The sequence below is a fragment of the Malania oleifera genome, chromosome 1 (genome assembly GCF_029873635.1).
Source record: "Malania oleifera isolate guangnan ecotype guangnan chromosome 1, ASM2987363v1, whole genome shotgun sequence".
Lineage (NCBI taxonomy): Eukaryota > Viridiplantae > Streptophyta > Magnoliopsida > Santalales > Ximeniaceae > Malania > Malania oleifera.
In genome coordinates this window covers 1,604,042-1,628,318 of record NC_080417.1, presented here as the reverse complement: position 1 = coordinate 1,628,318, position 24,277 = coordinate 1,604,042, and the positions used below count along the sequence as shown (strand labels likewise).

General features: G+C 34.3%; 1 protein-coding gene across 2 annotated transcripts; it reads right to left on the bottom strand.

Annotated features, from left to right (window-relative positions):
* Nucleotides 1-1,146: 1,146 nt before the first annotated feature.
* Nucleotides 1,147-24,065, bottom strand: LOC131151657 (uncharacterized). 2 transcript variants are annotated; one of them, XM_058102965.1, is made up of 23 exons: nucleotides 23,232-24,065; nucleotides 22,536-23,051; nucleotides 20,549-20,684; nucleotides 20,422-20,473; nucleotides 20,239-20,307; nucleotides 19,925-20,059; nucleotides 18,103-18,221; nucleotides 17,706-17,996; nucleotides 15,431-15,518; nucleotides 15,234-15,339; nucleotides 15,033-15,146; nucleotides 14,190-14,353; nucleotides 13,921-14,044; nucleotides 12,119-12,343; nucleotides 11,849-12,039; nucleotides 6,808-6,975; nucleotides 6,607-6,712; nucleotides 5,679-5,816; nucleotides 5,405-5,566; nucleotides 5,116-5,316; nucleotides 2,133-2,327; nucleotides 1,972-2,043; nucleotides 1,147-1,718 (listed from the first exon to the last, which is right to left on the bottom strand). In XM_058102965.1, the coding sequence occupies exons 1-23, from the start codon at nucleotides 23,277-23,279 to the stop codon at nucleotides 1,563-1,565; spliced, it is 3,576 nt and encodes a 1,191-aa protein (XP_057958948.1). In that variant the 5' UTR covers nucleotides 23,280-24,065; the 3' UTR covers nucleotides 1,147-1,562. The 2 variants fall into 2 exon arrangements, with proteins under 2 accessions (XP_057958948.1, XP_057958938.1); XM_058102955.1 differs by having other exon boundaries at nucleotides 20,422-20,684; nucleotides 23,232-23,989.
* Nucleotides 24,066-24,277: the final 212 nt, after the last annotated feature.

Below are 24,277 nucleotides of genomic sequence, written 5' to 3'. Positions count from 1 at the left end.
CGTGAACTTGTGTCATCACAAACCCGCGTCATATAACATGATTGTAGCTTGTATGTAATGACAGTACTAGTGTAAGATAATTCCTCTCCCTTCCGGATGTTCTTTTCGGATATTCACCTCCCTATATTTTTAGGTTAAACTTCCATTTTTCGGCTTGGTAGATGAAATTTTTAAGAGTACCTTATAACTTTGCACATGGTTATTAAAGTATGTTCCATTTCCAAAGCCTAGTGCTCTCTCTTGCTACCATTTGGACCTGTTATGATTACTTAACTCCTTCCCCTTTCGGGATTTTTACCTCCCTAGGTTTCTAGGGGACCCATGATGGTTACTTAACCCCTTCCCTTCTTTTTGGTTTTTTACCTTCCTAGGTTTCTAGCTAAATTTTTTTTCACCTTTCAGCCTTCATAGATGAAATTTTTATTTTTTAGGGTACCTTATAGCCATGCATGGTTGCTTAGGCATGTCCCATTACCAAGGCCTAGTACCCTGTTCAACCACATTCCATAGTGATTGAAATGCAGATGTGCAAATCTCAAAAGTGAATCTAGCGTAAACTTTGTGAGCTCTAAGTTTGGTTGCTTTTTAGTTTCCTTTGTACCAGAAGAGAAAAAAATGTAAAATTATTACTTAGATTATGGGCCAACAATGTATATCAAGCTTTAACACTCCCCCGCACATACAGCCCGACAATACATGAAGAAATAAATAAATAATAAATAATACCACAAAATAAATGCGGACGACAAAACTAGAACCCAAGACCTCCTGATAACTGGAGCTCTGATACCATGTTAGATTATCACTTTACATGAAAGTTTAAACTATTAGGTTATAGGTCAATAATGTATATCAAGTTTTAATAAAAACATGCTAATATTGTTGTCAAAGAGAAGTTTTTTAGTGCCACAGGAAGTCATCAACAGAGTAACATTCCTACTAATAATCATTTCTCATGGTGATACTGATGACTATCATAAACTTTACTCCACAATGCTTTTTGATTGAACGTTTACAAGGAAAGAGGTTGATTAATACTATCAAAAGTTTAGTTCTGCTCAGGCCCCAACAGCACGGAAAATAACTCGCTAAATATGAAGCACGGAAAATACAGACGGGCTCTTCCCGAACAATATTTCCAAAGCATTTACTCGAATCCAGAGGGTGATAATTAATAATGAGCAATAATGACAATGCTACAATGGGGTTGAGAAAGAAACTTACCCTTACTCTGAGCATTATATATACATATACTTGCACGACATGGTAAAAGAACTCTGTTAAAACAAAAATATGTTTTCTAAAATTCCTCTCTGTTTTCTCTTTTTGGCAGGGATGGTTTTGGTGGGGGTTGGGGTGGGGCAATAACCACCACCAGTTGCCATGGAGAGCATAGCAACCCTACAGAAACAAGCTCTGAGGCCCTACTACAAAAACTGGAACCCCATTTCTCTCCCGCTTTTCACTTCCAGTGCTCTCCTCCATCCTATTTCGATCTATAAAACCCGAAAGTATCTGTCAAAACTTGAATATATTATCTGCCAATGGAAAATTAGCCCTTTCTAATAATAGTAATTACTATCATCGCCATGTTTATGGGCATCTTTACAGAGCACAGAATGCACATCCGTTATCGATCTGGGTGGCTCCAAGTCTTTCTGCTGTAATGCATTGCCCAGCAGCTGCTGCATTTGTGACGCAAATATGTCGTCCAAAATCTGCAAAAAGTTCCAACATGGATTGATTGTGAGGAAAACATTTAATGTCTAAGCTAATTTAAAAAAAAAAAAAACATATAAACAGCATGAGTAATTTCAGAAAATAGTATTGTCACGTTAAATTAATACAAATAATAAGGAAATGTCAAAAAAATTTCAGAACTTCATTGTAAACTATGTCCATATTCAGTTATAGGTTAACAAGAAAACAACAATTTTGGGTGGAAATGTCAGTGCTAAAGGAGCTGCTTACAGAAACTGCAATTCGAGAACCCTTGTAACAAGATCCTTTTTCTCTTCTGCTCTCCAAAAAGCTTAGTAGATCCTAAAAATAAATAAATAAATAAATCATTAACAATGCACAAAAACCCAGTTAAATCTGTGCATATGGTTCAAAAATATCTTATTTTTTACCTGTCCCATTCGATCCCAGAAACCACGGCATATTGCAATGAACACATCAGCTTCAAAGACACTATGGAGGTGATCTAATGTCGACGTTAGCAGCTCCTTCAAAGGCTGCATTCTACTCCGAAAGTCTGATTCTACTACAGTGACGTTTGAATCTTTGATAATTTTCTTCAATGTAGTTGCATTCTGTATCCTTGTCTGCAGACACAATATAAATTTTATAAGAAAAAAAGTATTTGATCTACAGACAGATTAAAAATTATGCAGCCAATTCATTCGAAGCAAATTCATCATACAGTTGGATGTTACTTGTAAGGTCAGATGGTCGTTGACAAACATATCTTTCCTAGTAGCTGGCAACTCATCTTGAAGTTCTTTGAAAGTCTCAACAACCAAGTTTGGTGACAAGTCAAGGTCCATCTCTTTCCCAGATGCACCAACATTGTTTTTGGTCACTAAAGACACGTCTAAGGTCTTATTTTGTTAAAGAATCGTAACTTCCACTAGAGAATCAAAATATTGAGCACTAATAGCATGAAAATCATTTATCTAGTCATGATACTCAATTATGCAAAAATTTGCATAAGCACTTTTGATATTTGATTCTTCATCCTCAACTAGTTGAGCTTTCTCTTGAACATCTTGGGTGGGCCTAGGACTACCTTATGACCATTGAGAAATTGATCAAGACTAATGAAACTCTTTTAAGATAGGAAGTGGTATTATGGGTTGGTAGCCAAAGAAATTTCTCAAATTCAAAAGCCATGTGATAAGCCTTAGATAGATTAGTGGATGTTTTCAAATTTGCAAAACCATGTGCCTCCTTACTTCATCCCTTAACTCTTCTTTAAACATAATCACCACCTAGGTTCCTCACTAAAAGCATGCCAAAAAAATGATGTCTCTAAATTAATAATCGATCGCACTAGAAGAAAGTTGCCTAAGACTGCACAGTTGGTCCACTAGTTGCTCCCTATAACAATGTAAGGCTACTTCTTAAAATATATCTCATTTCAGATCATATTGTAACAGGAGTTTCTCCATAATAGCATTTGTCCCTTTCAAATTTTTGCCAATATTGCTTTTCCTAAACCAAGAAGTTTTGATTTAGCTAAGTAGATGATCTGGTGTTCAAGCAATCCATACCAGTTAAAATAATTCTCCATATCCTCCGACCAATCTAAGAAAAATGTAGGACCTGAACAAACATTAAACTCGGACAACTACATTGTATAAATTGTTGAGAATTGCAAACTAGGTGAGAAACTAGACTTGTCTTTTTTTTTTTTAAACTGAAGATCAAGTATGGACCAACGCAAATTCAAATAAATACCAAATAGATAAGCAACATTAAATCAATTTCTGTGGAGTCCAAGTAGTGTAAGTTCTTAAAAATTACCAAAAGGCCCTTGCACTGACTTTGCAGTTTTGAGAGATTCTTCAAATATTTTACCTCAATTCCTCACAGGTGCTCCAAGAAAACTCCATTTATAAACTTGGAAAAGGATACTGGCACACTGAATTTATACTCCAAAAATGTGTATTTAAACAATTGAAGATGGATTTCTTCAAACCAACATCAAAATCTCACCAAGAAAAAAGCAATTTGTCACAAGGGATCTCACATTCACACAGCTGAGTCTCAATAGAGTGCTGGTAGACTTAATTCTTCCTTGAAAACATTGGAAACTGCACTTGACAGTCCAATTGCTAAAGCTGAATTCCTATTTTCTCAAGTCTCCACAAAATAAAAGCCTACAAATGCATTTTCCTCAATTCTGCTTCAAGATCTCAAAGAAAAATCCAATTTATCGCAGCTGGAAGCAATTTATTGCGAATATGGAAAATAAAGGAGAAATTCAACAACTTCCTTGCATGTGGCTGATGCATGGAGCACATGGGGTGCCGGCAAGGATTCTCCAGCAATGAAAATCCATCTGGAGGCAGATTTACCGAGGAAGTTGAACGGTGGTGGTGGTGTGTCAAGCGAACACTGGAGAACATTCAGATGGCACGTGAGGCCACATGCTTCCTGGGTGAGGGTGAAATTGCAGGGGGAGGCCTGTAAGGGGATTCTGTTACTCTGATGGTCAAGGAGGTGTTGCAAAATGGAGACTGGAAAAGGGTGCTCAAATTCCAGGGGCATGGACTTTAATTTTCCGAGAATTTTTTGCAGTGCTACAGTGTTTGAATTTGCTTCTGCAACCTCTTGGAAAGCTTCATTCATGCAGAAACTGAATACTGTAGAAAAGAATGCATTTGTTTGGTGGTTGTGATTTGAAATTTGATGTAAGAGTAAGAACTTCAAACTTTGTTAGTGTATCAGCTCCAATTAATGGGGAAGACAATGGGTGAATCAAACTTTGCTCTGATACCAACTTGATGTAGGACAAGAAACGGAATATCAGAAATCAGAGAGAGAAATGAGAGAATTGGGGAAGAGTAGGAAGAGGAAGAGAAGATAGGAGGCCGCCATCAGGGATGAAACAGAATTGGGAGAGGGAGAGAACAGAAGACAGAGAAGAACAAAACAGAGGGGAGAAAGAGAGGGAAAGAAGCGAAAGAGAGAGAGAGAGGGACAGGGAGAGGGAGAGGGAGGGAAACTGCAACTGCAATTGCAATTCTGATTTGAAACATTAATTGTCCAAGTAACTTATGCGAGAGCTTTGTGCACAGGGCTGCCCTTCTTTTTTTTTTTACAACACATATTTACATGTAAACCCCAAGAAAATAAGATATTACAAAATGACCCCAAAATACTTAAATACACAAAATAACCCTAAACTAACAAAATTTTTGAAATAATCAGAAATTTTACCCAAACTAAAATAAAAAAATAATTATAAAAAAACAAAACTAGCTATAATTAAACATCTAAAGTTCCCCATTGGTGGCTCTCCATCACATAGGCGATTGAAAAAAAATAAAATCAGCATGTACTAAAAGCATAAAGTAAAACCAAAGTTAACATTTAAAAGGTACATACATTTTCAGCAAGTTTCTCCACAACTGCTTGCCGATATTTTCTGAATTTTGCTCTCAGCATCACAGTTACTTCACTGAGATGCTCTCCCGGCACCGCATTTCCACCATTAGGGATGAAAGAACCCCACAACTTCAGCCGGGTTTCTATCTTGGGCCGCAACACATCTATCATCCTTCTCATGGAATTCAGAAAAACTGCCAACTGAAAAATGTATAGAAATTAGATACAGTTCTATTCCCTGAGAGATGGGAAAGCAACAACATGTAAAATTTAAAAAGAAAACTCTCACCTCATCAGGGACAGTATAGTGCACTATGGTTCCTCTTGCAATTTTCTGCACATATTTGAGCCCAAATACCTTGTTCGTCAAATTCTCCTTCAACGGTGATAAAACATCAGCATACTGCTTATCCAGAGCTTCCACAACTGCCTTCTCAATGTCCGCAAGCACCTTTTAATATATACAAAGTAAGATGAAACAAGAAACAATAAATCCATGCACATCTTTAAAACATCCCAAAAAAACAAAATGTAAAGTGACAAATCACTGATATTTGGCATACATTCTCCAGAGGAAATATATATTCTGGCCAGCGAGAAATAATGACTTCATACTCATTCATTGTTTCCATCAGCCGGTCATACATATCATCAACAAAGGGAGTTGTTGAGTGTTTTGTTTTAATGCCAGACCACTTTACCTGCAAGTTAGTCTCTTCCAGTCAATCATCAAATAAAAAATTGTGCCATATGGTGGAAGATAGCAATCATATGTCCATGACATGTGTGTGTGTGTATATACTAAAAAACACCTCTTTGATAACTTTCTTGAAATTATTGGTGTGCCAAAATATTTATATTTACTACCGTATTAATGTAATATCTAGAACTAGGGGAGAAAATCATCTGATAGTGCAACATTTAAAATATATATACGTAACCATTTATGCTGAGAAAAGCCCCATTTTGGTCTCCCCTGTCAATTCCAAAATTATCAAACAGAATCCGTCTTCCAAAAGCTCCATTTTGGTCTATCTCTCACACACACACACATTGAAATACTAAAGTTACAGTATGTTAGGATTGAATTCAACACTAGCCAACAGGCATATGAACATTTTACATATCATTCAGATAATGGGTAGCCCGATGCACAAAGCTCCCCTGTATGCAGGGTCTTGTGAAGGGGCGGATCATGATGATGGGGGTCTGTATACACAGCCTTATCATGCATTTTTTGCAAGTGGCTGCTTCCATGCATCATACCCACAAGCTCCAGATAAAATATATAATTTATTTGTGCATCTGTAGCAGTGTGCAAGCATGATCCATAAAAGCAATCACAAAGGCTAGTAGGAAATAAGCTTTTTGATATTAAGGGGTGCCCAATAAATTCGGTTATAATCTACAAAGGTACCCCAACACAAGGAACAAATTCCAATTTGGCTTGGTAAAACATGTGTCATATGAATTATCAGCCATAAGATTCACCTTTTCTAGTTTGCATGTCTCAAGTGAGGCAGTACACTTTTCTTGAATCCAAAGGCTTATATATGAGTGGAACAATTCTTTGGCATCAACTCCACCTTTAACATGACTAAAAAATATCGCCAAATGAGTGCAGATCATACAAAAGAATAAATACTATAAATCAACACAATGTAAATTGTAAAGGAAAGATATGTCAATTACTTGATTTTCCAGGACGCAAGATCCCTTTGCAAGTCTGCTGTAGCAATAACAAGTTCTACTACAGGAGGGGATGGCCCAGATGGTGGACAGGCAACCAGGAATGCACGTATCCTACTGCAAAGATCTAAACTATATATGGGCGAAGAAAGATTTGGGAGGTCTATAAAACTGCAAACAAGTCAAAATAGAACACCGATCAACATTAAGGATTTAAAGAACATCTACTGAACATCAAAATATTCACTATTTTATTGAAATTTAATTATTCTAGAAAAAATTGCCAACACTATTATCACTTTTTTTTAATTCTAATATTGACATCTGGGAAATTAGAAAAATATCAGTTTTAAAAATTTGAACTTTAATTCCATGACATTCTTCAAAACCACATATGTACAAATATTACAAACTATTCAATACCATACCAACAAACAACTACACCAAAACAAGTATTCCAATGATGTGATTAAACTTAAAAGCATAACATGTTAGTGTTTCAAGTTCTATAAAGAATAGAGGAGCTACTACAATGAAAAACAAACAACATGAGAAAGAACTTTATAAAGAGCAGTGATATTCATGCACCACTTAATATGTATAAGAGCACCCACTTTTAGACATTCCCCTTGTGCTGAAAACTTAGCGCCCAAATCTCAAAGTGGAGCGCACTCAGTAATACTCCTATGGGAAAAAACAGCAACCAAGTGCTAGGTCCAACCAGGTGGGATCAGCTACATGAGTCCGCTTATGACATTTGGCACAATCTAGGACATCCTTTGACAATTGAAGGATTGTTAAATCTTTAGATGCAAACTCAGGCCAAGTTATTTTAGGTGTACCCGTATCAGTCCTACTGCCCTAACATTAAGTGGTTCAGTCCTCACCGATGCATTATTTAGCCAAAGTTGCAAGTGCCCAAAGCATCTTAACCAGCCTTCCCTCATCTTATATTCTACAAGTGCTATGCTAAACTTACCATGAATATGTATTCAATTGTTTGTAACTTATCTTTACAGTTGTTCCACTCATCCACCTTGGAATTCGCATTTTAGCAATTTTAATTTTTCAAAAATGTTGTTTCTTAGTTTTCCAATGTTTTGATTCACATTGCATAGCTACCTACAGCATTCCACAAAACTTTCTTTAATTTTAAGAGTATTCTACGTTCACACAATACACCAAAAGCACTTCTCCATTTTATCCAAGTTGCTTTTAACTCTATGTATTACATATTCTTCACTTTCTCCTTTGGCTATCCAAGATATCAAAATCTGCTAGTGCTAGTAATATTTTGACCATCAAGCTTAATCTTTCTCCAATATTCCTCCTAGAATGACTAAATTGACATTCCATATATTCAGTCATTTTTCTACTTAACTTAAAACCTCTAAATTCTAAATCTTCTCCCCAAAGTTCTAGCTTAGATTCTACTCCGCCTCTAGTTTCATCAATAAAGATAACATCATCTGCAAACAACATACACCATGACCTCATTTTGGATACCCAAGTTAGTTCATCCATCACTACCTAAAAAAAAATGACTCAAAGCAGACCTTGATGTAGACCTATTACGATTGGAAATTTCCTACTTGTAGTCCTAACGCTAGTCATTACCCTACTGCACATATCTTAATGACATCTCATACACATTTACATTCTTTTAAGAATCCACCACAGAACTTCTTTTAGTACCCTGTCATAAACTAGTTCATTAAAAACCATATGCAAGTCCCTACTGTTTTCCCTAAATTTTTTGCAATGATCTTGTCAATAAATATATACTTCGGATAGTTGATCTCCTAAGCATAAAGCCAAATTGATTTTCAGGAACCTTATTTCTAACCTCAGTCTATACTCAGTAACCACTTCCCAAGGATTCAATGTATGACTCATAAGTTCAATTCCATGATAATTATTACAATTTTAAATATCTCTTTATTTTTGCGCACAGGTATTAAGGTGTCTTTCCTTTATTCATCTGCATTTTCTTAGTTCTTATACTTGTGTTAAATAAATTAGTTGACCATAAAATTTATTGCCTACGCATTTCCAAACTTCAATTGAGATGTCATCCAATCTTATAGATTATCTATTTTTCATCTTCTTTAATGCAAACTTCACTTCATTGAATCTATTTTTGCAGATAAATCTCAAATTTTTAGGTTTTCCCTCGATTGTCAATTCTAATTTTAAGCCTTCTAGTTGGTTTTCATTTAATAGCTTACTAGAAGTATGCTTGCAATATTTCTTTTATACCATATTCTTTAACTAAAACACTATAATTATAAGTTTTTACACATTTGATACTACACAAGTCTCCGCTCTTTCTTTACCTGGCTCTAGAAAGTTTAGATATGCTTTTTTCCCCTACATTCGTCTCTAATCTAGTATATAAATTATTATAGACTCTATGTTTAGCTTCACTAACAACTTTTTTAGCATATTCTCTAGCCTCTTCATATTTTTCAAAATTTTTTATGTTTACATAATTTTAGCATGTCTTAAACTATATTCTTTTTAACAAATTTTTGGTCATCTTTGTCTCACCACCAACTCTCTTTCTAGTCAAGCATCTTCCTCTATATTCACCTAAAACCTTTTTTCTCTATCTCTTTATAAGAACTATCTATACTACTCCAAAGAGTGTCCATGTTTATGTTATCTCCCATTGTCTAATCACAATCTTTTATCATTTTATCTTTAACTTTTTTTATATTTTCTCCCTTTAGATTTCACCATCTAGTTATTTTACATTGATCTATTATACAAATTAAAAAATGGAATTACTTTATGTTGTGTACTTAGGGATCGTTTGGAACCACTTATGGAGAAGTGCTTTTAAGAAAAAGTGTTGAAATTATTGAGTGCTGATAATAAGTGCTGAATTGGAAAAATGCTGAAAATTATAAGTGGTGTTTGGTTATGTTTAAAATAAGTGGTATTTGGACTTTTATTATAGGGTAATATATGATTATTTTTAAACATATTTTAAATTAAAAAATATCATTATTTTTAAATAAAAAATTTCATTAATAATTATTTATAATTAAAATTTAAATATTTTCTATTAAAAATAATATAAGATTATTACTTTTAATTATAATAATCTTATAATTAATGTATATTTATAACATATTACTATCATATTAAATTAGGATAAAAAAATAGTATTATTAATTAAATTTAAAATTTTAATTTATTTAATGTTAATTTAAATTAATAAATAGTTCTTGTTCAATCCATAACTGAATTATAATATCTAAGATGTTTTTTTAAATATATTTTAAATAAAAATATTAATATTTTTATAATTAAAATTTTAAATGATAATTATATTAATTTTATAATTAAATTTAAATATTTTCTACTAACTAAACTAATACAATATTATTTATTAGTTAAAAATAATCATGCTATTAATTTATATTTATAATATATGAATATGATATTAATTTATGTTAAAAATAGTACTAATAACTAACTTAAAATTTTTAGTTTATTTAATGCTAATTTAAATTTATAGATGGTTCTTTTTATTCATTACAGAATTTAATTATATTTTATTAATAATTTTATAGGTTATAATGCATAATAAAATAATATATGATTAATTTTTTATTAATAATTTAATTAATAATTATTTTAACTATTATTTTTAATTAACATTTAAACATTTTTATTAAGTAAAAATAAACTAATATTATTTTTTGATCAATAATAATCTTGTTCTTATTTATATTAATAATATATGATTATCACATTAACTTATGTTAAAGTAATATTATTAATTAAATTAGTATTTTTAATTTTTAATATTAATTAAAATAATAGATGGTTTTTCTTCTTCATTCCAAAATTGAATTATGCTTCATTAATAATTAATATATTATAATACATAATAAAATAATATATGATTATTTTCTAATGTATTTTTTAAATTATAAAATAGTCACTAAATATTCTTATATATACAAAATCGACATGGCTTATGAACAGTGGCACTTGTATGTGGCCAAAAAACTATCTTAGATTGCTTCTCAAAATTCACTTAGGTCTCAAAAAAGATTCTGGAAAAGCTCTTATTGCGTAAGTATTTGTTGTACTGCAAGTCAAACACCACTTATGTAAAAGTGTTTATTTTAAGTGATAAGTGCTATAAGAACATTTTTTAAAGTGCTCCGAAACAGGGCTTAAAATTTTATCTAGAACAACTTTACAATCATTACATGACAAAGCATGTACCTTCTAGTTAAGCAAAAATCTGCTTGATTTTTACTTTGTCCACTCTTGAAGGTTATTAACTCTTTTTCTCCTTGTATGCAGCCCTCTACTTTTATGCAGAGAGGCTGTTTCCTTGGACTCAAACCCATGACTAATTGGTCACAAAGGAGCAATCTTGTTATAAGATTATATGGCATAGCAAAGTCTAAGATCATGTCTTCGGACTCATTTTTGTTTCCATATACATAACCTTTATCATCCTTTCCAATATGACCATTTAGATGAGTATTTTACCACTCCCCGATATCCCTTACTAATTTTAAACATATTATCCCAAAATTATCTATGAAGGTATTCCAACAAGCTTATTTGAAGACAATAAGCACTAGTGACATTTATTATCTCGTCCCAAGACAATCTTGATTTTTGTGATTCTATCTCCTACTCTATTAACATCTAGAATACTAGCTTTTAAGTCTTTCTTTACAATGATTCCTACCCATTCTTATGCACACCAAAGTTTAAATCCTCATTTTTAATTTCTTTAGCCTTTTATTCTACATTACTTTTTTGAAGGCAAACTAAGTTAATTTTCTTTAAATCATTGTGTCAACTACCTCCATGGTTTTACCAGTCAATGTCCCATTCTCTTTCAAACAAAATGAAGGGAAAAAAAAAAAAAAAAGATCACTACATTCCAGAAAATCGTAAAAGCAAGGAGAACACAATTGCAGGTCTTTCTATGTTAGCAGAGGTAAGAGTCACAAAAGCACTTCAAATGCTTCATAAACCACAAAACAATACAGAGACACAAATTCACCTGGGGAGTATATTCTGATTGTGAATCTCAATGTCGGTGAAGATTTCATGTCTAATACTCAAACAAACAGATTTCATCTTCTGGTAAGCAGTAGAATGAGTTACAGAATCCAGCAATATATTCTCATTCTTACTTGAAAAAAACTCATCTGTTTCTGCCACATGTTTTCTTGACCTTTTCTTTGCAGCAGCCTGGACAAACTTTGACCCTTCAGAAAAGGAAGGGAAAGAGAGGGGAAAAAACCTAATGAGAAAAAATAGTTTTTAGTACCTGAAAATATCTGACTAACTTCAACTGTGCCTCAGGAGATATTATATCATGTAGAAGAGAGTATAATTTTATGGCAGGTGCCAATGCAGGAGCTGCCAGTCCAGTTGCTGGCTTGAAAATGTCCATCAACCCTGATGGTGATGATTCATCAAGTGACTTGTAATTCTCAAAAACCAAAGCAAGAGTCTGCTCAACTTGATCCACGATCTCCCCAAGGATGCGATTCTGGAAAATGATTAACCATTCAAAGAATTATTAAATGAATAGTGTTATAAATTATAATACACTCAGTTAAAGAAAAGAAAAAATGATGAAACACAGGGTATATCATCTAATTGGCACTAGAAAAATATGTTCAAAAATTACTGCACTGATATAACATGTCATAAAGATTATCCAGTATTAGATATGATCCATAAAATTTTAAAAATAAATAAATAAAAATAAAAGATTGGTAGGAGCAAGGTTATTAAAATCGGGAACCTATGTAGGATTGCTAGGATGGTTTGTAGGATTGGATCTTAGAATCGGATAGAGGATCTTAAGATTCTACTAAATACATAAATAAATATGAAAAATGCATTTGTATGTCGTTTTTTCATAAATTTCTATGATATAAACCAACAAAATTGGCTAGTAAGTGTTGACAACTCAAAAAATTACAAGTATCTATGGTAAGATTGAAGGGCTCAAATTGTTATGTTCATAACTTAACCAAACCGGCTCATAATGAGAATAATATAATTACTTATTAAAAAAAAAAAAAAACCAAGAACATAACTTTTAACACAAATCAGTCAAACGAGGACTTCCTAAGAGATCACTCATCCTAGCACTACTCTCGCTCAAACTCACTTAACTGCAGATTGCTAATGGGATTCGGTGCATTAGTGCCGGAACACAAATCAGTCAACAGACAACCATACAACATGAATATCCATTTTCCTTTTTCAAAAAAAAAATTCTCAACAAACAAAGCTAAACTATCAAGCTAGATTCTATCTTAAATGCCAGCATCCAAGCCACAGTTCATCTCATTGGCATAACTAAGACTATCATGAATAACTTAATCAAGTCCATCGTTAAAATCATCACTATCATTATCATTATTATTGATAAATGCATCAATGTATTATTTGTCTATCTTAATTCTAAACATTTGAAATTTAAAAATGAGTCATAATTTCGTTAATATAAAATAAAACCAAATCACTTTCTAAGCTGTCCATTTCATGCATAAGTGTGCAAGACAAAAATCAAGCCTATATGAAAAGTATTTGCAAAGATTTTAAAAAATTAAAGAATGTAGGATCTTACAATCTTACCACGATCCTGCCACTCCCACTGATCCAACGACAATACTAGTATACTACTGCAATTCCTAACAAATAGCAATTCTAGGTAGGATCAGGATTGTTTTAGTCAAGTAGGATAGTAGGATCATATGATCCTTCATCCTACAATTCAGGTCGCGATTTTAACAGCCATGGGTAGGAGCATGGAAAAAGAATTGGGATTGGGTGGAGGGAAGAGCATGGAGAAGGCTTAACCAAACAAGTCCAAGCTAATGAGGGCCTAACATGCCTTAGAGTTGGATGAGTTTGTCACCTAAAAATTAAAAAAACTTTTGTTCTCTCTTTATTCTGACATTAACTGTTTCAAATTGAAACAGTAGGTCACCATTGCCAAAAGAGTAGTATATCATCGATCATTACTGAAGAGTACATAGAAGCAATCAAACTAATTATGCATGGTATGAAAGAACCAGACGCTGAAAGTTCTGACCAAAATTTAACTCCTACCTCTTGATGACTCAAAGTGCGCTTATTGTTGCCATCCTTCATAAGCACAGGAAATAGAAAATCGTGAACTAAGATTAGGCAATCTGCAGTGGGTGTAGCCACATCCATAACGTATGAAAGATATCTGTGAGGCATCATGTCTCAAAACACATTAGCACATTAGCTTAAAAACATAACCAATTAAATACGAATAAAATTTCACCAATTGTGCATCCCAAACTACTGAAATTTGGCATAAAGATACTATGAAGTTCATCACATCTCCATACCTAAGTTTAGCATATGCATCAGACACGCCATAGTAAGATGCAAATTCACTCAATAACCACTTCCATGGGTCATATAGCAACAAATTTCTCTGACGAAAATGTTGAACTTTCATTGCAACCTCTAAAACCAAGTCATATGCCACAGTTTCTGCAACAGTACCACACTAGGAGTAAAAGGAAGGAGGTTAGTATTTATAAGCATTTTAAAACAGAATAATTTATGATGACAGCATAATTAAATCCACTACATTCCACACAGCTGATGAAAGCACTCAAGTGGGACAAATTGAACACCAATGATGGTGGTTCTTGAAGACACACAGGTGCAGATTAAATTTACAGTTTCAAGCTCCAATCAAATCTTATTAAACATTCAGGTAACAGCCAACCACATCTCGCCAAACAAAGTCCAATACTGTAGGGTACTTCTAATTAGTAATTACAACTCTTCTGCTACTGTCCCTGTCCATCCTCTCTTTTCTTTGGCTATTTCTGTAGATATTGGAAATATATATTTCCTTGCAATACCAATGCCAACAACATTGCACCACAAGGCCAGTCATGAAATGATAGTCTAAAAAGCTAAATTGGCATGATGACAAAAAAATGACCTCAGCAACATTCTATTCATTGAACAGCATGTTGCAACATATCATATTGTAGGCCTCTAATTGGGCAGAGCAGGCAGCAGTGCAGCACTAACCCATGCTTCAATTTAAAGTAGATAAAACATTTTATAAGGGTGCTTTACAAGACTCTTTTTTAATTATCACAGAAGCAAAAATGGAAAACAAAGTAGCCAGTGCTTATAACAATAATCCAACTTGTGACCCATCATTGTACCTTAAGATGACTATTCTCATCAGGAGTAGTTGAGTAGTTGATGTATAGTTGCACTTCACCAATGCGTTCATCCTCTGGCTCATGATGTAGAGGCCAAAAGCGAAACTTGTCAACCTGCTTTCAAATAACATGTTAGCCTTTCAGTTTAAACATATTGTATGGCTAATCCATTCATCCAACAGCAGGTTTCAAAAACCTTACAGGGTCATCGGCAATAGCAGCCACTTGAGCAATGACACGACCAACAAATTTTCTTTTAGAATCGTAAACTTCGATAATCAGATCATCTTTATGACTATCAGGAAAGCTGTAATGCAGTAGCTCAAAACAGTAATCAGACTCTACTAACAGAAGAACAGAAGTTAAAAAAAGGCAAAACTGTAAGAACATATACATACAATACATGAGTTTGGCCAGAACCAGGTTGCATTCGAACCGCATCTTCCTCAGACGAACTCTTCAACCTCAATAAGCAAGAGTATGTTTCTGACATTAACAGACACCATAAGTTAGAATAAACAAAAGGATAATCTACCAACCATCTTATAGCAAAATAAAAATTATAAAGTTTCCAAGTACCCATTCATTACATCAATTTTGATCCTTTATACAAGAAAACAAATGCGTAAGGCTCCCAAACATCAATGAAAAGAGATAGCTAATACAAGACCAAGAGAACACATACTAAATAATGACTGCCAGATTTAAACCCCCTAAAATATGATTGTTTTACTTATAATTTTTAATTTCAACAAACCTTGCATCTATTAGTAGAAACGAAGAACTATAGATTACTAAGAACAAGTATTGTGATTCAGCATATTCATATATTTTTAATACAATAATCCTCCTCCTTGACTCCTTTGGGATAGAGTGGTTTTCCTATCTTTTTGGGCTCATTCTTTGGGTTTTTTTGGGGTTTTTTGTCAGATCTTCAAGGAACTGGGGGGAGCATTATTGTGATCCCTTTGGTTTTTTTTTTTATTATTTCTTTAGGGGGATCCCTTATCCTCCATCTTGAGGTAAATTCTTCTCATTCTTGTTAATGAATTTCTTTTTCTATGCAAAAATAAAAATAAAAAATAAAAAAATCTGCTTCACCAACTGAAAGGGGTATGTGTTAGTATTATGTATGAGATGCATGTCATGCCAACTTTTAAATCATAAGTAGAGACTATGTAAGGGATCCTAGCCAAAACCCTGAATACACCCCAGTAGGTGCTAAGTAGTTTTTCATTTAATTTATTTTTAGCTGTTTAAATATTAAAATATAATGAAAATTATTTATCAATTTAAAAACAAAATTTAAAGTTTTAAAATATATTATAAATTTCTACACAGAACGAAGGACTGTTCCAAAATTAAAAAGTTGGGTTCAGGTTTGCATATCTGAAATATGGATTGAGTTTGGTTTGAAATCACTTCGTCAAATCATTAATTTATGACTTAATTCTTGAACTTAATCAAAATTTTCAACCAAGATTAATGGATCAAATGCCTAGTGCACAACCATTTTCCTTCAATAGTTACTGATTAGATTGTCAATTTTGGAAAAACTTTGCTGACCAAAAATTTTTTGTTATTGCTTATTTAATTATTTTTAAAATATTTTTAAAAATTTTGTGTTATCACACATGGGATCATAATTTGATTATGGCTTTGTACTCGGTGAGAGTCAGTTGTCATTAGCCATCACCAGCTTATTCAGTGCATTTTCCTCACATAAGGAAAACAGACTCCCTATTTCTTTTAAAGAAACAAATAGAAAGTTTTTTGCTGTTCTTTTTCCCTAAACTAGGAAAAACTTTTCCAAGAACTTAAAATACTCCTCAAAAGTCAAAACAAACCAAGGTCTTGGAATGTTTTCTTTTCCAGGGTTTTCCAGCAAAAGGGACTTAAAATCTTCACATAGATAAGCAAATTTCTTTGCCTACAACATTCGACAGTTTAAATCTGCATTAGAAAACCTTCACTTGCACATGGCACATTCACTCTCAACTACCATTTCACAAAATAAAGATGAGCAGCATACTATTTTTGGGTCATGAATTCCATAACCAAAAAGCGAATGATTTCACTTTTGAGAACTGAGGCACTGAGCATGATCAATGCCTTACACATAGTGACACGAGGAAATGAAAGCAGGTATCTGACCAAGAATATTTTTTTTCCAAATTGTCAGGCATAAATCATAAAAATATTTTAACGTTTCCAAGGAACTACTTGCTAATGCAAAGGCATCACAAGAACAGGTAGAGACTTTTGTGCATAAATTTCATTTTAAAACTAGTAATTGCCCACACTATGCATCGGGTCCATTCAAAATTCAACCTATTGCATATGAATTAAATAACGAACATAACAAATGAAATATTATGTCAAGACAAATAGAATTCATCCAAAGATTTTTTTTTTCTTTTTGTTCCCTAACCACATCCCACATTCCACAACCAGGCTGCCCCAACATACACACACCCGCCACATGATACCTCACACACTAAAAGATGCAATGTTTCAAAGATAAAAATAAAAAATAAACTGCATTGCCCCAAATGTAGCCAGGCCACATGAGACAACCCCAAACAAACCCAATGTGTCAGCCCAAGAAGCAACTACACTCAACTTTAATGTAGTTGTAGATTTCAATGCAGAAAACAATCCGGATATGCACACCTGGCACCACTTCATGGGATGTTGAACTGTTGCGCATAGTAGTCACATTATAGGCCTCTTTAATATACTCAGTGACTAAATAAAAATATGCCAAGCCTTGGCGTGAACAAGAACCATTGGCAGGAATCTGAGTAGTCACACGAACTTTTCGAAGAGCTTCCCACCGAGAAGAAAGTGTTGATTTTAAATTGGATGCATGAAACTGAAGAAATTCGATTTTTTGCTTCCGTGTTTTTAAAGATGTAAAGCTGCAGCCTGTAGGTGGGTCTAAATCCATTTTCACTTTACGCACTGTTTAATCACCAAAAACTTCAGAAAGATGGTATGGTAGAGGCCACAAAATGCAGCTATAGTACTAAACAAATAAAAAATGTCTAACGAGAAAACTTAAGAGTACCTTGCACTTTCATTTTCCCAATACTTTTTTTAGGTTTTGGGGCAGACCTCTCACTGACAACCTCAGAAGATTGTGTCGCCAGTAGTTCTTCCTCTGGTTGTAATAATACTTGCTGCAAACTATAATGTTAAAGAAACAAAACAGAAATGATCAACATAACTGCATAATCAAATTCAAACTTCGATATCATATGATGTCTCATAAGGAAGATACTAAGACCTACATGCACTGAAACAAGGGGGACAACCAGAATTAGAGTATCAACAAGAGTGGATATCCAAATGCAGAGAAGGAAGATTGAGTTCCGCAAGTCATAGTGCTAAATGCTGAAATGCAATGTGTTAAGATCAATAGATGCACAAAGCAAAATCCTGTTTTTTAAGTTTGAAGTTTCAAATTTATAAAAATATATAAAATAAAATAAAAATACCAAAAAAAAAATGAAAAAAGAAAAGAAATATGACCTACTTGTAGTTTTAGTGGATCCAAAAATCTTGAATGCTGATCAGATTACTCATTACAACTTCTCCGTGAAATAATGTCATGTAAACAGGTATTTTATAATTTTGACGGCAAACAAAATGCAACACGCAATCATGCAATCAGACAAGAGGTAAAAGACGGTTAAGCCAGTAGCAGAGTTAAGACCTGCTGTTGAAATCCATTTCTTCAAATTTCTTTAACAACTTCAAATTACAAGCTGAAATAGCTCCATGACATGGTTCCATCACATCAACATTAATTGTGTTCTCAGTTTCACATCTTCCGTTTCTTAAATTCCAATTACCTCTAATGCTGCATTTGGGGCCAAGAATTTGAAGCCTTGGATTTGGATTTGAGTGCATTTGAACAAAATTCAACACAATTCTATAGGGAATTTTTGTCCAAATCCAAGCCTCTAAATGCATGCTCCCAAACTTAGATCAATGAAGAAATGAAGATTGTAACTTGGCCCCATATGAGGGCAGCCCCGTGCACAAAGCTCCTACGTAAGGGGCGGACTACAATTGGTCTATAGTACACAGCCTTACCTTGCATTTTTGAAAGAGACTGTTTCCACGCTTCAAACCCAACCTTCAGGTCACATGGCGGCAACCTTACTGTTGCGCCTAAGCTCCCCTTCTAACTTGGCCCCATGCATGTCAAAAATTGTTTTTGTTTATGAAAATAGAAAAGACAGAAATGCAGAAAATACCTTCATTTTCATGTTTTTAGAAGTCAGTGGATATTATTCTTGAAAACAAAATGAATAGAAAGGAAACCTCCTTTAATGAAAATTTACTTAATTCCAATCATGCCCTTCAAGTTGTTTATGAAAAATAATTCACGTTCTACACCTTTTTTTTGTGAAGTGCATGTTCTACACTTTTTTTTAGTTAATGCTCTCGCTCAACATAATTTTCTTGATTCCAATCAAGAATACGCCATTTAGCTCACATAGGCACAGCGTTTTCGATGCATTAGAGTTATAAGTTCTCCAAATAAATGAACAGAAATGAAAGGGTGTATATCAAAGTAAAATAATATAAGAGTTTCATTCCCCTTCCTTCATTATCCTTTCCCAAACAATGCCTTTTCCTTTGTTTCTTTTCCCTCAAAAGAGGCGCTACAACTACCCTTTCCATTACACCCTTCCTTTGCCTCCCCAACTTAACCAAACAAAATCTCCATGGTCCTTTTACTAATTCCTGGTTTGCATTTCTAAACTTTACTTTGATGTTATTCCTTGTACATTATCTATAAAATAAAAAATATAAAAATGAAAAACATTGGGAAAGGGAAACAAAGGATCAAAGGATCATGAAAGGTAAACAAGACTGACCCAAATGCATTTCGCAACAGTGCACATTCATTATCCAAGAAGATGGGCGCTTCTGTGCAACCTTTGGCCCATGAATGAAGACAGAGCCGAACACAAGCATCGTATGAAATCACAGCACACCACGGACCTTGCCCACTGAATCCAATTAAAATAAACAGATAAGAACAGATAATCAAAATAAACGGATTGCTTAAAAACATGGTCAAAATTAAAGCAGAAATACGCAATTGTGATTAGTGCCCGTCAACCACAAACCATGGGGGCCTTAAAAAGCAACAGCCAAAAGTAGGCTCAAATGTTGGATCAGTTAATACCTTGCATGAAACGTGGGGGTGCGAAGTGGTACAGAAGATGATGCAGCAGTTTCCGTGTCAGCAGAAATCCTGTGAGACAGAATGAAAGTAAACCATTTGTTTACAGTTATCCCAACAACTTCGCATTGAAGAAACCAAGCGCACACTCATGTATGCAAACATGCTCACACGTCCCTTACACACCTTGTAGATGCGTCAAAAGTCCTATTTCCATTGCTGTTCTGGGCATTCACACCTGAAATATGGCTTTTAGTTTTCTTTGGATCATAAGAGATAGCTGAACCAGTAGAAATTGTCGTGCTTGGGATACCATGTGATCTAGAAGTTGGAACTTGCTCAGCCACTCCATTGGTTTCTTCACAGGATCCAACAAATGGAGGTGCGCTAGGGGTCCTGGGGATATCATTATCACAAAGCTTCTTGTTTTGCAACCCACCACTAAAGTCCTGTAGCAACTAGTCCAGATAAGAACAATGCAAGGACAAACTTAAGTCTAAAGACTCTAAACCAACAATATAACTCTGAATAAAGTAGGCCAAAAGATCAAGATACGGCAGGACTTATAAAACAACATTCGCAGCCACAAAACAGGACACCAAATATTTCATGGTACGAATCACTCTTAGAAAAGTAAACAAAGAGGCACATTAGTTGCACTTACAACAATGTTTAGTTCCTGACATTTAGAAAAGTGTAAGAATTTACATCATGAGCATAAAATTCAGAAAACTAAAATCCAGAAATAGAAACTAATAAACTGAAAATTGGCAACCTGTTTGGTTAATTATTTCAAAATCAAAACAAATTAAAAACCAAATTGAATACATGTTTAATTCTGTTTTGGACCTAATAATAAACACAATTAGAATACTGAAAATTCAAAAGAATAAAAAAATGTATAATAATACAAAGTAAGAAATTAATTATAATTCTTTTACTTGATTATTATATTTTACTCCTTAAACTCATTTTTTTGGTATTCTAAAGCTGTCCTATTGTATATGAACTATGAAGGTTGAAAATGATAAAGATATTTTTTGTTATCTAATTTTCAAATTTTAGAAATTTTAAGTGTTTTTTATTTTATTTTAATTTCAATTTTTTCATTAAACATCATGTACAAGTTGATTTAATACACATAATTAATTTTGGATATTAAAGTGCTATAAACAAATAGATTGCCACAATAATTGAAAACCAAGAAATCTAGTTTCTAATTGTTGCCACAAAATGAAAACTAAAAACAAAAATTGAAAACTTATGATCAGATAAATATGTTACGGGTACATGTTTTTTACTGCAATGAAAACAAAAAACAGAAAATTTAAGTGATATCAAACAACCCCAAAAAATTTCAATGTCAACATTTCTACAGCCAGCAAAAAAGGAAGCGGAGAGAAAAGAAAAGAAAAAAACTCCTAGTACAAGGAGGGTGAACTTTGGTTTCTTCTCTCACCGCAGTCCTCTTGAAGACTGCTAGAACAGTATTAAATTAGAGTTCTAACCAAACTAGCCAATAAAAAAGACTACTACGAAATCATGCAACTAGATCATAGAAAATCATTAACCAATATGTAGTTCTAATTTCTAAATGTATTGTCCATCACAACCAACTGGGCAATCATGTACATAGTTCATTATTAATTTCTACAACACATTGCAGCATGAACTATGAAATCATGCATATAATTTGTGCACTCACACACAACATTTATCCATGCATACACAAGCATTTATGTGGACATGTGAACCGTTCATATGATATAGGTCCAAGCCAGCAGTGTTTTCTTTTTCCTTTTTTTTAGGGGTGGGTGGGGGAGGGACGGGTGTTCCAGCCAGGCGGCCATGTTTTAGTCATGTAGAAAACAAAGCACAGAAAATTAATTCAGCTAAAAATGATCGAGGTGGAACTTCAAAAAATAAGAAAATAGCATTTGAAAATAACATTAGGCATTCTGGGTGAGTTTGGGATCTGTAATACCTTGCCAGTTATCCTGTTTTGCAATCATGCTTTGTAAAATTAAGGGACTAATTAACAGCTTTTGCATTGTGAGGCTTGTTTTCTTCCTGACGGGATAAGCAAAATTTCCAAACTTAACTTTTTCCACACTTAGCTCTCATGATCAACTAATTATGGTACCTCAAATATGGCTCACAACCACCCTACAAAGTATAACCACATTCTGATCTAAGGATACAGCAATCATCTCCAACAACATTACGCATTTTTTAAGTTAGCTAGTCGTGCACTATAGAGTAATAAGCATAATAAAATACAAAATGTCAGGATTAGACACCTGCTTGGCTGCCATTTCCATGGTTGCTTGAAAACCAACATTGGAGCAATAGCCATCTGATGGATACATTGCCCTCCAAACTGCTCTGCCACCACCGTTGGTTTGCGTTGATGAGATTTCAGCAGTAGAATCTGATGATTCATCATCGGTAGATTCGAGCAGACCAACTGAGTGCCCAACACCTTTACCTTCCAATCCCTGCACACCATGTCCTTGCTTCACATGCCCCTGCAATGGAGCAACGCATCTGGCACTCGCACCATTGGCGAGCTTATCATCCTGGGGTGATGAGTCAAGTGAGAATCCGCCACCATATCGCTCATCCTCCGACGAGTCCTCATCCGGTCCATACTCAGATTCACTGGGAATCACTGCTGATGCTCGCACCACCGGCATCGAACGATATGGCAAATGCCCACTTTGGAACTTGGCTTGAGAAGGCAATCCAAATCCCCAACCACCATTCCTTTGGTTACCAGCAGCATCAGGCACGTGCCTCTTCCTAGCAGCAGTCTCCTAATTCAGCATCCCAAAAAACAAATATGTAAAAGGTAAACCAAACAAGGGAGTCATGCTCTACCTTAACATTTTGTGGGGGGGGGGGGGGGGGGGGACGGGGGGGACCAGTAATCTTCAAAATTCTGGATATGTTAGGGCTAAAAGATGGATAACATAAAATCAAATCTTTCGGCTTACCTCTCGAACCCATTTCAGGGCATTACTGTCAAGACCTTCTGTAAACATTGCTCAAGGGTTTCTTCTTCACCTGGAACGAGAACTTGTAAACAGTATGTAGATTTCTACAGTTCTACAGTGAAAAGAAACACTGATAATAGCACTAGATTTGATTGCCGGTCATAGGTTGGGTTGAAGTGGGTGTAGTGAGAATCGAAGTTGTTCTCAACTCTGTTCTTGGGATTGCTCAGCAACCAAACTAAGCATATGAAATTATACAATTGAACTCGCGAAGTGTTAGCTTACAAGAACGAATCGCAATCTTCGGGCGAATATTAAGATACCCAGAAATCGAAATCCAAAAACATCAATGGACCATTGATCCCCCCACACAATGAATCCCGAAATTCGCTAAACCAAACAATGCACACAACAGCAGTAGACCAGACTGGCAAGCGACAGTCCCTATGTTTAGAGAGGAACAGAGGAATGTCCGAAGAATCAGCTCTACTCCCTATAAGAAGTAAGAACAATGCAAGAATCACAAAAGTTGAAGAGAATGCTCCGCCGGGAGAATCCAATCAAGGCTTTTTGTCTGATTTCATCCTCTCTCCCTCTCGATCTCTAAAATCAAACTTTAATGGCGTCCCTTTTATCTTCTACTTCTTTCTATGTTTAAAATTAGCTCCAACATGCACCTTCCCCTCCGATATTAATTAAAATGTTCTTCGTTTCTCTCCTAAATTACAGATTCTAATAGCAAAAATTTACTTATTTTTTAACGATTCTAAAATTATAATTTCTGGAAACTAACAAAAAAGGGAAGACAGAGAGACCGTGACAATGTGCATGCACGTATTTTTCATTTTAAAAAATCAGTTTTTAAATCGGTGATTAACGTTAGCTTTAATCAGAAAAAATGTGGGCGATTAAATGGTCGGAAATGCGAGAGCCGTTGGATTAAAGCGGTATCAAAGGTTAACAGAGCCGTGTTCATAGCGTGACGCTGACGTGGCATTTGATTTTCTCCATTTTATTAATGTTGGCTTCCATGGAGAATGTCTAGT